At 39.8% G+C, this 19,559-nt stretch overlaps 1 protein-coding gene and 1 long non-coding RNA gene across 2 annotated transcripts in view; one reads left to right on the forward strand and one right to left on the reverse strand.

The window, feature by feature from the left end:
- Nucleotides 1–371: 371 nt before the first annotated feature.
- BLOC1S5 (biogenesis of lysosomal organelles complex 1 subunit 5) overlaps nt 372–19,559 on the forward strand; it is a 38,588-nt gene continuing 19,400 nt past the window's right edge. The window contains exons 1-2 of the mRNA XM_004388938.2: nt 372–504; nt 4,814–4,896. Coding sequence (XP_004388995.1) covers nt 390–504; nt 4,814–4,896 — 198 coding nt within the window. The 5' untranslated portion in view covers nt 372–389. The remainder of the gene's footprint in view (nt 505–4,813; nt 4,897–19,559) is intronic.
- On the reverse strand, nt 6,472–11,038 carry LOC111822881 (uncharacterized). Its single transcript, XR_002825970.1, has 3 exons — nt 10,766–11,038; nt 7,541–7,665; nt 6,472–7,014 (listed from the first exon to the last, which is right to left on the reverse strand). It is a non-coding gene; the product is annotated as an uncharacterized LOC111822881 (long non-coding RNA).

Here is a 19,559-nt window from a genome sequence, read left to right on the forward strand (position 1 = left end):
GACCAAAAATGACAATGCACGTGAATATGTTTCATAAGATATTAGTGGCAGGCAATAACAACAATATAGTAATACTAACACTATTCAGCGACTGTAGCCCCGCCTCCACCTCCCAGCCTCTCTAAACCACAATGAGTTCCAGCAAGAGTTTAGCTCCAACTTTAAGTTATCTTCCTATTCCGACAGTATACGCCCCAATCCAGTATGGCGGCACCAGCTTCCTCAGGATCAACCTGCCGGCTACTTTCACGGTGTCTTTCCGGAATCTCCAGCCGCGTAGACTCAGCCACCCGGCTGCTTTGCGATGACGCCAAAGCACGCGCCTTGAAAGCGGGCCGTGCGGCCTCTGCGCAGGCGCAGCGGGGCCGCGGTGGGCGGAGCCGGCCGGGATGAGTGGCGGAGGGACGGAGACCCCCGTGGGTTGTGAGGCCGCCCCGGGTGGCGGCGTCAAGAAGAAGGACTCCTTGGGGACGGCGGGCTCCCCAGCGCACCTCATTATCAAGGGTACGGAATGACTCGGCTGTCGGCCCTAGCGGATCCCGGCGCAGTCCCTCTTCGCAGGCAGCGCCCTCTGACCCGGGCCGCGCCCCTGGCCGACCCCCAGTTCCCGGCGCGCGCGGGGTGGAGTGGGGTGGGGTGGGGGGTCGTGGCTCTTCCCTGCCGTGTCTTCCGCGCCTGATACTTCCCAGGAACAACCAGTCAGCCGGATTCCTCTTGCTTCTCCACTTTCCCTTGCCGCACATGTGAGCTGTCGGGCCCATCCAGTCTTCCCCTCTCAGCCCAGGGGACCCTGAGCCCAGGGCTTCCTTGGACGTGGCCTCACGGCCCTCCTGTAACGCCGAGAGCACTGAACTTGGAGGTCAGGAGAGGTTCACGCCTCCAGGCAGCCCTTAGGAATTGTATGGTTTTGGGTCATTCGCCTCACCTACTCTCCGAGCCTGTACGCTACTCTTAAAAATAGGGATCATACAAGGAGTAAATGATGTAACGTACATGAAAACATCTTAAAACACCCTAAAGCGCCCTACACTTGTAAAGCCCGCGTGTGCCCTGTCTGCTTTAAGCTCGGAGAAGGGGAGTGGTTGTAACGAAATTCTCTCGGAACCCGAATCCTGTTTGATTCGCAGGTCCCACAACAACCGTGTTACTTGCTTGAAGGTCTTTGCCAGCTAGATACAGTGCTGCACTTTGTCATCTCCATTGTCCCTTAACCCTGTGCTTACCGTGCTGTGCTTGTACAGCCCCGTCGTCTTTCATTAGGACTCCCGAGTCCTTCAGCGCTAGCCTGGGAATCGCTTCTTGGGGCTGCTGCCTGTTTCATTTTGACCTTGTTTGTCGGGCTTGTAGGCACAGATAGCTGTGGCTGTTGAGGCTTTATATTCCAGATTGTCTCTAAAATTTAATTAGCTGTGTGAGAGTGGTGCATGGATATTAGGGCTAAATTATAATCGTTTATATGGGCAATCGGCAATTTTGGTGAACTACTCTCTTTTTTTTCTTTTAAAGATAATTCCACTGAAGATTTCCCCGTGAATCCAAAGTTGAGTTGTGTTTGAAAATATGTCTGGAACTTCCCTGTTTTGTTTTTTTTTATGGGATCACTCTTCATTCTAAAAATAATCTGTTTTTAGTCCATCGTATTTTAAGAACATCAGTTGTAAGCAGGTACTTGTTCCGTTTTTAAAACATTTATTGTGGTGTTTTATATATATATATATATATATATATATACACACACACACATTTATATGTTGTTAGTTGCCATTCAGTGGATTCTGACTCATAGCCACCCCATGTGTGCAGAGTAGGACCACTCCATAGGGTTTTCAAGGCTGTACCCTTTCGGAAGTAGATGACAGGTTGTCTTCTGAGGTATCTCTGGGTGAGTTTGAACCATCAACCTTTCAGCTAGTAGGTGAGTGCTTAACTGTTTGCACCACCCAGGGGCTCATGTTCTCTCTCTCTGTATATACATACACACTCATGTATAACAAAAATTTTGCTATTTTTTACGTGTAAAATTAAGTGACATTAATTACATTCACTGTGTTATACAACCATCAGCACTATCTATTTGGAAAGTTTATCATCCCAAACAGAACTCTGTAACCATTCCCCATCTCCCCAGCCCCTGGTAACCACTAATAAACTCTTCTCTCTATGCATTTTCCTATACTAGATACTTCATGTAAGTGAGAATATAGAATAATTACCTTTGCTGCCTGATTTTGTTCACTTAGCGTGTTTGTAAGTTTCATCCATGTCATAGTATGTATCGGCACTTCATTTTTCTCTATGGCTCAATAATACTCTATTTTATGTATATACCACATTTTGTTTATTTTGTTGATGGACAGTTGGGTTGTTTCAATCTTTTGGCTATTATGAATAATGCTGCAATAAACATTGGTGTATAAATACTTGTTTGAGTCCCTGCTTTCACGTCTTTTGGGTATACAGGCAGTCCCCAGATTATAAACAAATTCTCTTCCTAAATCTGTCTTTAAGTCAAATTTGTATATGCCTTAGTTATCTAGTGCTGCTATAACAGAAATATCACAATTGGGTGGCTTTAACAAACAGAAATTTATTCTCATAGTTTAGGAGGCTAGAAGTCTGTATTCAGGGCACCAGCTCTAGGGGAAGGCTTTCTCTGTTGGCTCTGGGCAAAGGTCCTTGTCTCCTTTCAACATCTGTGGGTCTGGTGTTCCTTGGAGATGTCCATGTGTCTTGTCTTGGCATCAGTGTTCCCATGGGTCTAGGAGGCTCTCAGCTCAGGTTCCTTCTGTCTCTGCTCACTTCTTTCTTTTATCTCTTGTAACATAAAAGGTGTGACTCAAGCAAGGTTGTGGCGAGTAAGGGTGTGATTTAAGGGTGTGACTTGAGTAAGGTGGTGACTTGAGTAAGGCAGTGACTTCATTGACTTACTGAAGGGTGTGACTCAAGACATACTCCACACAAATCCTGCCTCATTCACATATAGAGGTTTAGGATTTACAACACATAATTACACAATACCACAAAACGGAGGACAGTTACATCAGATCACAAAATGGAGGACAGTTACACAATACTGGGAATCATGGCCTAGCCAAGTTGACACATATTTTTGGGGGACACTGTTCAATCCATGACAGTATGTAAGTCAGAACAGTTAGGTACGGTTTGTATCTGATGTCAGTCAAATGTCTATTGTAGTATATAGTATGTAGTGTACATTTCTATGCATAAATTATACACTTCTAGATACACTAAAACATCTTTAACAATAATATGGTAATAATAATAATGTTTTGATGCATGTTGGAAAGTATCGTCCGTTTGTTATTACGGACCATTATATATACCTCAAATTTTTAATATAATAGGCTTTATGGGGGTTGGTTCGTAATTGTGGGTTGTACATAAGTTGGATGTTTGTAACCCGGGGACTACCTGTATACCGAGGAGTGGAATTGCTAGGTCTTATGGTAATTCTGTTTAAGTTTTTGAGGAACTGCCCAACTGTTTAGTAGATTTCTGACTTAAAGTCTACTTTGTCCAATATTAATCTAGTCAACCCTGCTCCCTTTTGGCTGCTATTTGTGTGGAATATTTTTTTCCATCCTTTTACCTTCATCCTGCAAGTGCCTTTGCATCTAAAACGAGTCTTTCGTAGACACCACGTTTGTTGGATCATGTTTCCTATCCATTCGGCCAGTCTCTGCCTTTTGATTGTAGAGTCTAATCCATTTACATTTAAGGTGATTACTGATAAGGAAGGACTTTTGTCATTTTGCTATTTGTTTTGTGTGTCTTACATCTTTTTTGCCCCTCATTTCTTCCAATACTGACTACTTTTGTGTTTAGTTGATTTTTTGTAGTGAACCATTTTGATTCTCTTCTGGTTTCCTTTTATGTATATTTTTAGATTTTTTTTTGTGTGTGTGTGGTTACTGTATGGATTACATTTAACATCTAAAATGTATAACAACCTAGTTTAAATTGTTACTAACTTAACTTCAATAATATACAATAACTGTCTTCCTATACTGCTTTCCCTAACCTCCTGATATGTTGTCCCAAATTGCATCTTTATACTTTGTATTCCCAGTAACATACATTTCTAATTGATTTTTATGCATTTGCCTTTTAAATCATTTAAGACATAACAGGTATAGTTACAAACCAAAAATACCATAAAACTGGCCTTTATGTTTACCCATGAAGTTACATTTACTGGGAATCTGTTTTTCTTCATATAGCTTCAAGTTACTGTCTAGTGTTCTTTCATTTCAACCTATAGGATTCTCTTTAGCATTTTTTGTAGGGCAGGTCTCGTTGTAATGAACTGCATCAGCTTTTGTTTATCTGGGAGTGCCTTAATTTTACCCTCATTTTTGAAGGACGACCCACTGCTTTCTAGTCGTCATGGTTTCTGAGGATAAATCAGCATTTAATCTTATTGAGAATCCCTTGTACGTGACGATTTGCTTCTCTTTTTCTGCTTTCAAAATTCTGTTGATCACCCATGCTATAATAAACATTTATACATGTCTCATTCATTTGCACAAGAGTTTCTCTAAGGTACGTACCTAGGCATGGAATTGCTAGGTATACATATCTTCAGCTTTGATAGATACTGCTAAATTGCTCTCAGAAGTAGTTGTACTAATTTACACACCCGTAGTCCCTCTTAATTCATAGTTAAACTCTTAATTCATTCTTAAACTGGATTATACTCTTCATATATCCATGGCAGGGGGGAGTAAAACAAACTAGATATTACACCACTTAGCATGGATTAACCCTGAATTTCATTTTGTCTTTATAGATCTTGGAGAAATTCATTCAAGGCTTTTAGATCACAGACCAGTTATTCAAGGTGAAACCCGTTATTTTGTGAAAGAATTTGAAGTGAGTATTTGAAACTTACTTTGTAAAAAAGATACTGCCCTAATTGTTAGAGCGTTAATATATGAAGGGGAATTCTTGAATTTTAAAATCCCTAATTCCAGCTCTGGTGTTCATGAAATGTACAAGTGAAACTTACAGAGAGGCATGTCTTCCTCATCTAGTGCTGCTACAACAGAAATACCACAGGTGGATGGCTTTGAAAAAGAGAAATTTATTTCTTCACAGTGAAGTAGGCTAAAAGTCCAAATTCAGGGCATTAGCTCCAGGGCAAAGCTTTCTCCCTCTGTTGGCCTTCTCATCAGTGTTCCCCCAGACTAAGAGCTTCTCCGTGCAGGGACCCCGTGTCCAAAGGACATACTCTGCTCCTGCCACTGCTTTCTTGGTGGTATGAGGTCCCCCTGTTTCTTTGCTTATTTCTCTCATTTATATCTCAGGAGAGTGCCTCAGGACACAATCCAATCTTGTACATTGAGTCCTGCCTTACTAACACAACTGCCACCCATCTTCCCTCATTAACATCATAGAGGCAGGATTTACAACATATAGGAAAATCACACAATACCAGGAATCATGGCCCAGCCAAACTGATACATTTTTTGGGAGACATAATTCAATCCGTGATAAGGCATCATCTTTTAATGGAGTCTGTCTTAGTTACTCAGTGCTGCTATAACACATATACCACAATTGGATGGCTTCAACAAAGAGAAATTTTTTTCTCACAGTCTAGGAGGCTAGAAGTCCAAATTCAGGGTGCCAGCTCCAGGGAAAGGCTTTCTTTTTCTGTTGGCTCTTGGGGAAGGTCCTTGTCATCAGTCTTCCCCGAGTTTGGAGCTTCTCAGAGCAGGGACTCTAGGTCCAAAGGATGCAGTATTCTCCTGGCTGTTGCTTCTTCGTGGTATGAGGTCCCCCTGTCTCTGCTTGCTTCTCTCTTTTATGTCTTAAAATGAATTGACTTAAGACACAACCTAATCTTATAGATCGAGTCCTGCCTTATTAATGTAACTTCCTCTAATCCTGCCTTATTAACTGCCTTTAATCCTGCCTCATTAACATCATAGGGGTAGTATTTACAGCACATAGGAAAATCACATCAGATCACAAAATGGTGGACAACCACACAATACTGGGACTCATGGCCTAGCCAAGTTGACAGACCCATTTTTGGAGGGCACAATTCAACATAACGGTCAGTACAAGACTAGGCAGCAGGAGACTTGAGTTCAGGTTCTGACACCTATTCTAGGGTATTTAATGTCTGTTAATCAGTTTTTTCGTCTATAAAATTAAATGTAGTGAAGTACACAGATTTTAGAGACTTACGGTTCTGCATTTTCAAGACCTATTTTTTATATTTTTTTCTCAGTTGGAGCATCAGCACCTACCCCAGCACTCAAGTTAAAGCTTGAGAATCATCCTTGGCCATTCCCTCCTCATTAGGGGCCAAATTTAGTGACCAAGTATTCTAGATTTCACCTCCTCCATGTCCAGCCCGTCTGACTGGTATGCCTGCGTTATCATCTAGTCAAGTGTAGTCTTCATCCTGCTGCCAGAGTGCTCTAACATACTATTTCACCTTTTAAAACCCTTTAATAACATTTACGGTCTACAGGATAAAGTCCAAGCATTCTATGAACTGGCCCCTACCTTTCTAGTTTTATCACTGGCCACTCCCCACCTTGCATGCTATGTTCCAGCAACACTGATGCACCAAAATGCCATCCTGTTTCATATTACTGTGGTTCACTGTGCATTAAATAGTAGCATCCCAAGCTACCGCTGTTGGATGGATGGCCAGTGGTGTTGCACAAACAACTTCACAATTCTGTGTAAATTGGGGTTCTAGTTTCAGATGAGATGCCAATCAAGCAGGAAGTCTAAACCCGACGAAAGGAGAGAACCTTTTAATAAACCCTTTAAAGCTAGCGAAAGTCTATATGACTATAGAGCACTCAGGTAATGCCATGTGGGTCAGAGTAGAACTCTGCTCTATAGGGTTTTTCATGGCTGATATTTTAGAAGTAGATCACCAGGCCTTTCTTTCAAGATACCTCTGGGTGGACTTGATCCTCCAATCTTTTGGTTAGCAGCCATGAGTTGGAATCGCCTCGATGGCAGCTGGTTAAAAAAAAAACAAAAAAAGCCAAAAAACAACACTCAGGATAGAGGGACAGAACTGCAGCATAAGACAACTATTTCTGGGCTTAACAGACTCCATTACTCAAAAACTGCATAATACTTATCTCACAGGGTTTTTGTAAAGATTTAAGAAGTGTGTATTTGTGTGTTCCTTAGGATATTATCTGGTACCTAGGAGTAACTCTTAGCTATCATCATCATCACCAACATCATTATTATTTTGGGATAAGAGTAGTGTGGAGGACACAAAAAATTATTTGTTATCCCGCTATCCCTTATCATGTTGTATATAGTGAGAGTAAAGTGGAAATTTGTATACAAACTTGCTATGAGTTCTTTACAATATGTTGGATAGATATATTTTTAAAATTACATCAAATGTTCTGTGTAGGGTGTGTGTTTAGTCATTCTCAAACAGACCATTTGGTCGTCTTCATAAAGGTGTGAGTTAGAGAACTCTGCTGGGTATTGTTAGAGGTAGATACCAGCATTGAGAAAAATTTACCTGATTTTTGGAGTCCAGATTCTGGTGTGCAGGGCAGGCAAAGCTGTATAAAGAGCACCTTTTTCAGAATTTGGCTTTGATGATGCTTCTGTTGTGCCTAAGTAGAAGTCAGTCCTCCATTTTTCCTATAAAAAGATTCAATTTTTTTACCTAATTTAATTATACAGTGTATTCTCACATAATTTAAATCTTATGTATTTATTGAATCACATAATTCCTATCACACTATATAAAACAATATGTTAATTTAGAAATAGTACTTTTTCCTTTGTACATTTCATAAAATAATTTTATTTAAACTCTTCTCACATGTGTTTGACACCATCTTTATTGCTAGAATAACTTTTTGAATCATCTAACATTTTGCATACCACATTCTCTTAGATTACTGAGGTGCAACACTTACTGAATTTATGTATAATGCTGTTACTGGAAAACTTTTCAAACCATAAGTATATTTTTGGTAACCCTGAGACAGTTTTTTCTCATATATCCTAAGCATGTCTTTGAATTTGTATACTATAACGTATTATGATGTTTTTTGAAAAAGCAGTCTTTAAAAGATATGTGTACAACAACATTGAGCCTTTACAATTGAGAAGTCATACCGCTAGAAATAATTGCTGAATCTCTATTCAGTTTCTTAGCTTTAAAAAAAAAAAAAATCTGTTCCATTGGATGAGCTCTTGTTGTTGTTAGTTGCCGTCCATTCAATTCCAACTCATGGCAACCCCAAGTGTTACAGAGTAGAACTGCTCCATAGGGTTTTCTTGGCAGTAATTTTAATGGAAGCAGACTGCCAGGCACTTTCTTCCAGCAGTTGAGCACAAACCATTTGTGCCACCTAGGGACCTTGGATGACCTCTCTAAGAGTCTAAACCTTGATTAAGTTGTTTCAGGCTAATGTGTCTTCCCCACATAGTCCTTTGTTGCTCATAATAAAATAATTTATGTGAATAGGAGCAACTGTAATATTAAGAAACTCTCTCTTTACTGAGGAATTTTCTTTGTGGCTAGGAGTGGGAGGACGGAGCATTCATTTTATATTTTCGCTTTTACTGTATATCATTCTGGGCATACTACATATTACGTCTCTAGCGCCTTTTCCCCTTTTTTACACCTGGCAAGTGTGTACCTACCCTTTAAGATCTGGCTTTCTGAAGATTTCCTGACATTACCACCCTACTTTCTCTCTCCCTGTCCTACTTTGCTGCTTCCCCTTTGTTCTTTTTGCCCCACCTGTGTATCTTTATTATAGCACCTGTCATATTGTTTTGAAATTGTTTACATAACTGTCATCTTTTGAGTGCTTTGAAAGTAGGAATTATGTTTTATTTACCTTCGTATTCCTAGCACTGAGCAGAGTATGTGGCCCGTAATAGTTAATAAATGTTTTTGAACTGACTGTTCTTAAATTGAGTTTAAATTTTGGCTCGTCTGCTTTTTAGCTGTGTGACTTGGATGAGTTGATTAGCCTTCCTGACCCTCACTTTTTTCTCGTATCTATCTGTAGTTTTGATGTAGTCTGAGCTGTGTCAGTGGGATTTGTTAATATTGTTGGTTAATGTGCATAAAGTGTCTAGCAACTGCCTACACGTACTGAGTATATATTTGTAAATCCTTTACCTCTTTTCCTTATCTCTCAAGTTTGTTGAGGTGTTCATATACATATACACACAAACACACCCATAAGCTTGCTTTGAGAAACCTAGAACTAAAAGCTATTACAGTTTATTTTATTTATGTGTGTTTGTGCACACACGTATGTGTTTGTGCATATATACACACACACATAGTCCCTGGGTGGTGCAAATGGTTAATGTGTTAGGCTGCTAACAGAAAGGTTGGAAGTTCAAGTCCACTCAGAGGCACCTCAGAAGAAAGGCCTGGTGATCTATTTCTGAAAAATCAGCCATTGAAAACCCTGTGGAGCACAGGAACACATGTGGGGTTGCCATGAGTCGGAGTCGACTCATCGGCAACTGGTTTTATACACACACACACACACACACACATGCACGCACTGTAATAAAAATAAATTACAATACGTACAGATTTTAGTTCTTAAATTTTAATGTCTAATTATCTTGACAGTCTTGTGTGATAACAAGGACAAATACGTATTTTAATTGTCAACCCTGCTTGCTGTGCCAAACTATCAAACTAAGGTTGGGGTTGTCAACAGAAGCATGACTTAAACACACAGGCAGTGTGTGGAACAGTGCATTACTCACACAGAGAAGAGACAGAGCAAGGTCAGCTGTAATAGTGGGTGCCAGTCCCCTATGGCCAGCGAGTCACTCCTCACAGCTGACACAGAGCTGGTGGTCTGCAAACACCCATCTTGTGTTGTAGTTTAAGGACCTTGTGTGCTTCCCCACCAGAAACAGATATAGTAGTGGGTTGGCCAGGTGCCATATGACATGCAAGAATGTGCAGAACAAACAGGTACTCATTAGGCCTCTAACAGGGAAATCGTTTCCCTGATAAGGAAAATGAAAACAGGGACAGAAGGAGGCTTAATTCCCAGCCTCCGTTATCAGGGAATGTTCTGGACTCAAGGCTTCTGATCCGGCAGCCCAGGTAAGAGTTGCTAGGCCATAACAATGACTGTCCTCCTTGCACTAATTTTACAAATGGGCAAACTAAAAAATAGAAAGAGTAAATAACTTACTCAGTGCTACCTGACAAGGCAGGTCTTTGTCGACCACTTCCAAATACAGATTTCTATCCCTGACCTCTTCCTGGGCCACCAGACTGGTATAGCCAGCTGCCTACTTGACATGGTCACTGGAGGGTCTCACAGACAACGTAAACCCGTATAACTAAAAGAGTGCGCTTGATTCCACCCCTGCCTCAGCTGCTGTAACCCTGTTCCTTGCCTGTACAGCAGATGGCACCACTGTCTACTCAGTTGCTTAAGTCAGAAACATAGGAGTTATATTCATTTTCTTTTTCCCTCCACTCAACAACCAGACTTTTAGCAAGTCCAAAACATATTAAATCTTTTTACTTACTCCTCTTGACACTACACCCCACCCTAACCCAGCCCAGCATCATCCCTCACCTGGTCTATTGTAACAGGCTCCTCTCTGGTCTTCCTGTTTTCAGTCTCTTTCTGTGAAATAATCTTCCCTATTCAGGAGCCCGAAGAGTTGTAAATCACATCATTCCACACGTTGTTTAAACACCCCCCTGCATGGCTTCTTTAGTCCAACTCCTTACCTGTGAGAACTCTTGGTGAGCTCTGACTCCTGTTTACCTTTCAGACTTCATCATGTACCACTCTTCACTTACTGTGCTCCAGCCACATCTTCTTCCTGTCTTTTTTTTAAAGACACCAAGGTGATTCTTGCCTTTGTACCTTTGCATCAGCGATTCTGTCTTCCTAGACAGCTTCTCTTCAGTTTTGCATGGCTTCCCCTTTGTTGTTTAGGTTGCTGGTTGAATGTCACCCCTGACCCCTTAATCTAAAACAGTCACTCTGTCATGTCACTCTGCTTCTCTAGAAAACAAACAAAAGACCAGACTCTTGCTGTTGAGTCATTCCAACTCATGGTGACCACATGTGTTATAGGGTAGAATAGTTCCATTTGCTTCCCTGTATAGTACTATATTTGTTTTCTAATGATCCGTAATGAATTATCACAAATTTAGCAGCTTAATACAACACCAATTTATTAGCTTACCGTTCTGTAGGTCAGAAGTTGGGGCATGGCGTGGCTGGGTCCCCTGCTTCAGAAGGCTAAAACTAGGGTGCTGGTCAGTCTCTGTTCTCACCTGTAGCTCGGGGTCCTTTTCAAAACCAGTGTGGTTGTGGCAGGTGTAGGACTGAAGTTCCCATTTTATTGCTGGCTGTCAACCAGAGGTCACTCTTGGCTCCCGGAGGCCACCCCTTTTCTTTGCCACATGGCCCCTTCTGTCTTTAAAGCCAGTAATAGAGTCTCCTTCATGTTGAGTCCCTCTCATGCTTTAGATCTCTTGCTGAGAAGAGCCCGATCTCTTTTAAGGACTCATCTAAGTCGCCCACTGAGGATAATTTCCCTTTCTTAAAGTAAACTGATTTGGGACTTAATTGTATCTACAGAATCACTTCGCAGCAACACCTAGATTAATATTTGATTGAATACGTGGGAGAAGGTGTGTGCACACCAGAGGGTGGGTGTTACGGATTGAATTGTGTCCCCCCAGAATATGTGTTGTAAATCCTAACCTCTGTGCCTGTGGTTATAATCCCATTTGGAAATGGGTTGTCTTTGTTACGTTAATGAGGCAGCGTTAGTGTAGGGTGTGTTTTGAGTCAATCTCTTCTGAGATATGAAAGAGATTAAATAAGCAAGCGAGTGAGCAGAGATGGGGGAAGAGAGACGCCAAGCCATGTGATGTTTACCCAGGAGCAGAAGCTCAAGAGAGGCAAGGACCTTCCTCCAGAGCTGACAGACAGAGAAAGCCTTCCCCTAAAGCCAGCACCTTAAATTAGGACTTCTAGCCTTTTAAACTAAGAGAAAATAAATTTCTGTTTGTTAAAGCCACCCACTCATAGTATTTCTGTTACAGCAACACTAGATAAGTAAGACAGCGGGCACTTTGGAAACCGTCTTAGAATTCTACCTACCATAAGTGTTTATAACTGCCTTTTATTTTTCTTGTTATTTACTTGTTTATTGCTTGTCTTCCTTCATTAGAATACAGGCACCATGAGAGTAGGGACTTATTTTTCCTATTCTGTTGTATTCATAATGCCTAAAGTAACGTCTGGTACGTGTAGGTTCTCTTTTTTTTTATTGTGCTTTAGGTGAAAGTTTACAGCTCAAGTTAATTTCTCATACAAAAATTTATACACATATTGTTATGTGACATTAGTTGCAATTTCTATAATGGGACAGCACACTCCCCACTTCTACCCTGGGTTTCTTTTGTCCATTCAACCAGTTCTTGTCCCTTCCTGCCTTCTCATCCTGCCACCCTACAGGAGCCACCCATTTGGTCTCGTGTATCTGCTTGAACTAAGAAGCACACTCTTCACGAGTATTATTCTGTGTTTTATAGTCCAGTCTAATCTTTGTCTGAAGAGTGGGCTTCGGGAATGGTTTTAGTTCTAGGTTAATAGAGCATCCGGGGACCATGGCTTTGAGGGTTCCTGCACTCCCATTAAGTCTGGTCTTTTTACATGAATTTGAGTTCTGTTCCACAATTTTCTCCTGCTCCATCTCTCTGTTGTGTTCCCTGTCAGGGCAGTCATTGGTGGTAGCCAGGCACCATCTAGTTCTTCTGGTCTCAGGGTGATGGGAGTCTCTGGTTTATGTGGCCCTTTTGCCTCTTGGGCTAATATTTTCCTTGCGTCTTTGGTGTTCTCTTCATTCTCCTTTCTTCCAAGTGGGTTAGGACCAAATGATGCATCTTAGATGGCCGCTCATAAGCTTTTAAGACCCCAGACACCACTCACCGAAGTGGGATACATGTAGGTTCTTAGTATTTTTCAAAAAAACACATAGCAGAGCTTGGACTAAAACTTGGGTTTTCTTACATCTACTACGCTTTTTCATAAGTCATCTCTTTTTTGCCAGTCAGATTAATTTGAAATAATAGATAGATTTTAATAAGAAAAAAGAATGTTTATAAATGCATCTCTAAAAATCTACTTTATATTAAAAGAGTCATAGAATTTTGGAATTAAGATAGATTCTTTAATCCAAGCTTCTCACTTGGTAGAAGCTGAGCCCAGAAATGGAAAGTCATGTGTGAAGAGTCATGCAGCGAATTAGCGGCTGAGTTGTCCCTAGAATCCACGTGTCGTAATACTTACACCTGTGTTTTAAATACTGTGGATGGTTTCTGTGAAAGGGCTGTATAAGTCAAACGAGGTCTTGAATGAAAGGTAAAAGAAGCGTTACTTTTATGCTTTTGAATGCGTCATATTCAAGATTGCTTCTTTTGAAGCAGATACCTCTTTAAGCTAGAATAGAAGATAGTTGCCAAGCCAAGATGGGCATGTGTCAGAGAAAGGAGGAATTCCTTGCATTGTTCAGCCCTTCCAGCATCTTTCTGGAGAGGAGACTATGTTGACGGGTAGAAAGAACATGGACCATGGAGCTTATGTACCTGGTTTCAAATCTTGGCACCTCTCCTATATACCTTGCTTTACTAAGGCTCAGTTTCCTCATCTGTAAAATGGGAACAATATATACTGCAGAGTTTTCAAGTTTTTGTGAAGATTGAATGATATAACGTTTTTTAAATCCTTGGCATATAGGTGTTAGACAAATGTTGGTAAGTATTATTAAGAGAAAGAGGGTAACAAGTACAGGCAAATACAAATTTATTAGTTCAGAACTTGCAGTAATTTGAATTGAATAATTTTTTTTTTGTAATATCTTTAGGAAAACTAGGGATTTGTTAAGCAAATGACAAATATTACCTTAGGAAAGTGTTTTTAATATAAAATTAGGGTATTTATATTTGTTCTAGTTATCACACAAGGTTGCCAAGGAGATGTTTACTAAAGAATAAAATGTTCACACTGGGTATGATAGACACAAGCTTATATTAATTAAGTGGAACAGAATGTCTTGAGCACCTATTTGTGTGAGGCATAATGTCAGGAACTAAGTAAAGCTGTATCAGTTATTAAGACAAACACAGATCCACCCTTTATGAAGCAAGGCATTTTTGCATTGTCATTGAAAAATTCCATCCAAAGGTCTCAAAAATATTGTGTCAGCTGTTATCTTCAATTAAGTGTAATGTAACTCCTTTTCTTGAAAAGCCCTTGATCCAGTCTTTTCACACAATGACCTTTCCAGTTGGGCTTTATGAGGGCTTAGTGTGGTGCAGAAACTTGCCTGCCTGTCAGGCTCAACGACCTTTCTATGTGTTACACTCTAATGGTTCCCCTCCAATTAGAAGGAAAAAGCTGAAGGTATTTTAGAGACTTTCATATATTTTTGCATTATTTGCTGTTCTTTCCTATCTTGGCCCAAATAATAATGTCCTATATTTAATAATAGTGGCCTTGGCCCAGAGTTATATTGTTGGACAGGGGAGAGTGGTAATGTATAGATATCAGTACTTCCTAGAATTTTCATCTTGTCTATGCCACTTAAATGTAGTTTAGTTTAAGAAAAACTGGCTAGCATTCAAAAGTTGTTCATAGTTTATGTATTTTAAAGATAACATGCATTATGGCAACATGATTATCTTTTTGTTTAAACAATTTTATTTCTAAAAGAAGTGAAAGGTACCACATGGTGGCAGCATTACTTAAATTATTAAAGTATTGCTGTAATGTGTTAAGGTCTCTTTTTGTGTTCGTTAGTATTTAAGAACAGTTGACTGTCTTTCTCCTGGTGTGGTATAAATTTTTTATTCCCTTGATTCCAGTGATAATCATGAACAGATTCAGAACTGTCTCTTTTCAGGTGGATACTTCTCTTGAGTATTTATCTAGTAGGATCAGTGGATAAAGGCATTGTCCTTTGAGCCATTATCTTTCTATCCACAGAGGCGATGTCATGGCCTTTGTCACGTGGCACAGAGGAAGATCCATGAGCAAGTATTTATGAAGTGTTTAGAAGGTATAAGATGCTGTACAACTTCATTATTTAGCTTTTAGCAGGCTTCGTTCATTCAGTGCTTATGGAAAAGAAATAGTTAAAGACAAGAAAAAGTAATAATTATTAACGATAGTTTCCAAATATACAATGTATGTGTGATATGAGCCCCTGGAGAATAAAATCAAAGCAATGGAATAGAACAAATATAAAAACCTAGAATTCAAGAAACTTTCCTCAGATAAAAGTAATATTGGAATTATATATTGAAAGGACACATTGCATATCAGGGAAAATTAAGTCAGAGCAGCCAACACTGAGACATTTTCTAATCTATTGGGAGTTTATCGAAAACATAATCTTTTAGGCTTACAGACAAAATGGTTAAGTCACTTATAAGGCGGAGAAATGAGATTGTTAGCAGATTTATCTGTCTTCTGCCAGAAGACAATGGAGTAACATATATAAAGTGCTTAAGGGATGAAAATGCGAGCCAGGGATTGTATTTTATTATGTTGGTGTTTTGAGAACTGGAAAGAAACAGGTAAGACAGGAGAATTAGTAAAAACTCTGTAGCCCTGAGTTTAAATTTGGCAATCAGTATGAGCTCAAGATGTATCTTTTCTTTTTTCTTGAAATCTTAAGTATCAGATCTATTCTGGGGGATACCTTTTATTTTTTAAAAACTTACTTCCTAGCTTTGCCCACTGAAAGGCCTAGAAACAGTGAGCAGCCCAGTAACAGTGTGCACCCCCAGTGCTCGGTCTGTAAATACTATTTCTAAAGCCCAGTGGAATTTAGAGCCCTGCTGACTCCAAGTCTGGAGCAGGAATCTACAGGATGAGTCTGGAACATCAGGTCAAATCCGAAAGCAAAGAAGTTACTAAAGAATACTGGGGGTTTGTCAGAAGCACTGCAGAGCTGACTTGAGTAGGCTCCCACTGGCCAAAGACAGGACAGTTGGAGCATCAATAGGAGAAATAACTGTAATGAATTGAAATGCCTCAAATATGTTTAAATCTATGAATCATAGAGTTGTGTAAAAACATACAAAAACCCCTTACTAATCACCTTTAATGAATACTTGGCTGCTAATCAAAAGATTGGCAGTTCGAATCCACCAGCCACTCCGCGGAAGAAAGATGTGGCAGTCTGCTTCCGTAAAGGTTTACAGCCTTGGAAACCTTACGGGGCAGTTTTATTCTGTCCTGTAGGGTTGCTGTGAGTCGGAACTGACTCAGCAGCAGTGGGTTTTTTTTAAGGAACCAACTTCTTATTTTTAAAACTGGTAAATATGGGGAAAGAACCTAGCATTTTATTGTGCCTTTCCATATATGAACTGCCCTCAGAGTAACCAAATAGTAGATACGGGGAAGTTTCTCTTTATAGAGGTATTCCTGTGAGTAAATGAAGAAACGATGCTTCTAACATCCTGGTGGAGGTATACAACCTTCCTTTGAAATATTCTTGCAAAAAAAAAAAAAACAAAAACCAAACCCTGAGTCTGATAAAACCTAGTTTTGACTACCAATTTACAGGAAAGAGAGGAGACACAGGAATATATTAAATGACACCTTGGGTATTTATTCAGCAAAAAACACATTGTGGGAAACTGGACAGAACAGATGACTCACTTTTTAAAACAAATTACAAGGGGAAAAGTGGCTGAGGGGAAATCTATAGACTAAAGAAGACTTATTAACCGATTACAATGTACGAGTCTTATTTAGATTTCGACTCAAACCGAGGGATAAAAAAGAACATTTACAGGACATTGGGAGGAATGTGAAAACTAATTTGATATTTAATGATATTAAAGAATTATTGTTGATTTTGTGTTATGTGATGGTCTTATGTCTTTTTTTTTGTAAAGAATCTTTGTCTTTTAAAGATATGTATTAGAATATTTACAGTAGAAATGACATACTGTCTGGGATTTGCTTCAGAATAAAACTGGGGCTGGGGGTGAGGGGATGCATGGAGTGCTTATAGAGGAAACAGACATCAGCCTCAAGTGGAGAATTATTGAAGTGTAGTAATGGATACATGGAGGTTCATTCTGTTATGCTCTCTCAACTTTTACATAAGTTTTCAATTTTTTTCTTATAGAAAAAGTAAAAAACTGGCCACAGTTGCTCCATAAGAATGACTCAGAACGAAACAAAAACCCCAGTAATGTAACTAACTTACTGTTTTCTTACCATCAACTTTACCACCCTTCTTTTTTTTAATAAACTTTTTATTTTGGAATAATTTTGGATTTACAGTATAGCTGCAGAGATAGAACAGAGAGTTCCCATATCCCCCTCACCCAGTTTCTCCCATTACTAACATATTACCATGCCACATTTGTACAAACTAAAAAACAGACATTGGTACATTACTATTAATGAAACTCCAGACTTTATTTTGATTTCCCCAGTTTTTCCATTACTGTCTTCTTTCTGTTCCAGGATCTAATCCAGGGTACCACATTGCATTTAATTGTCCTGTCTCCCTAGTCTTCTTTGGTCTGTAACCATTTCTCAGTCTTTCCTTGTTTTTCATGACCATGACAGTGTTGGGTACTGGCCAGGTGTCCTGTAGAATGTCGCCCAATCTGAGTTTGTCTGATGTTTTTCTCTTGATTAGACTGGGGTTATGGGTTTTGGGGAAGAATACCGCAGAGGTGAATACCACATCATATCATTGCTTGGTTGAGGTTGTGTTTGCTAGGTTTCTCCACTGTAAAGTTAATATTTTTACCTTTTCCCTACTCTCTTCTTTGGAAGTGAGTCAGTAAGTCTAGCCCACCCTCAAATTGGGTTGGAGGGAGGTTAAGTAACGCTTTTTGGAGGGGAAACCACCAAGACTTACCCTCAGGTTCCATGACTTACACCTATGATATATTACAGTAAAAAGATACAAAGGAAAAGCAGCAAAGGTTTAAAGGGTGCATGGGAAGAAGACTGGAAAGCAGACACAAGCTTCCAACAGTCCTCTCCCAGTGGAGTCACACAAAACCAAAAACCAAACCCACTGCTGTCGAGTCGATTCCGACTCATAGTGACCCTATAGGACAGAGTAGAACTGCCCCATAGGGTTTCCAAGGCTGTAAATTTTTACAGAAGCAGACTGCCACATCTTTCTCCTACAGAGTGGCTAGTGAGTTCAAACTGCCAACCTTTTGGTTAGCAGCTGAGTGCTTTAACCACTACGCCACCAGGGCTCCTGGAGTCACACAGGGTGAGCGTAATTCCTCCAGCAGTGAGCTGTGACAGCACAGGTGAAACACTGTCTGACAGGGATGCTTGTCTGAGCTTCGAGTCCAGGGTTTTTACTGGGGACTGACCATGTAGACATCCTCTGCCTGATATGTACTAAAATTCTAGACTCTTAGAAGGAAAACAGGTGTTCAGAATTAACCATGTTGTTTGTACAGCAGTTTAGGCACAGTGAGACCCTCTTATCATTTAGGGAAAGTTTTATATCAGTGTAGGGAACTGTTTACCTGTTGAATTCCCAGGCCAAAGGCTAACCTTGCAAGCAGGCCTTTTTAAGGATAGCAGTCTCAGGCCTGCTATCTTAACTCTTTTCTACACAGGGAAGTATCAGCATGTTTTTATTTTTACCACTCATATTTATTTCAACAAAAATTGAATCAGATAAAAAATATGAAACATAATAATAGAAGTGATATGATGGTAAGAATGTGAAAATAAAATTTAAAATCTGATTAAAGATACCTTATTATTTTTCTTTGCTGCACAGAATAAAATGTATGCTAATCCAGGCCTATTTTCTTTTTCCTTTACTATTTTTCTTGCCAGTTATTTTTTCTGTGTCTTCACAATGCTTTCTCGTCTGTGTGTGTCAAATCTCCCTCTTTTTTTATCAGCATTTATTGTATTTAAAAAAATGTATATATACATACATAATATATGTGTGTGTATATATATTTATACCATTTTATATATTTCCATTTTAACCATTTTAAGCCATGACTCGGAATTGACTCATTGGCACCTAACAACAACAACACAGATGTACAATTTAGTGACATTAATTATATTCACGATATTTTGCAACCACTAGCACTATCTCTAACTTTTTTCATCATCCCAAACAGAAACTCTGTACTCATTAAACAGTAACTCCTTACTTCCCACTCCCCCGGTCCCTGTTGTTGTTAGGTGCCATCAAGTTGGTTCTGACTCATAACAATCCTATGTACAGCAACAAAATATTGCCCAGTTTACGCCATTGTCACAGTCGTTGCTGTGCTTGAGCCCATTGTTGCAGCCACTATGTCAGTCCATCTTGTTGAAGGTCTTTCTCTTTCTTGACTAACCCTCTACTTTACCAAGCATGATGTCCTTCTCCAGGGACTGGTTCCTCCTGACAACGTGTTCAAAGTATGTGAGACAAAGTCTAGCCGTCTTCACTTCTAAGGATCATTCTGTCTGTGCTTCTTCCAAGACAGATTTGTT

The sequence above is a fragment of the Trichechus manatus genome, unplaced genomic scaffold (genome assembly GCF_000243295.1).
Source record: "Trichechus manatus latirostris isolate Lorelei unplaced genomic scaffold, TriManLat1.0 scaffold00223, whole genome shotgun sequence".
In the NCBI taxonomy this organism is placed as follows: domain Eukaryota; kingdom Metazoa; phylum Chordata; class Mammalia; order Sirenia; family Trichechidae; genus Trichechus; species Trichechus manatus.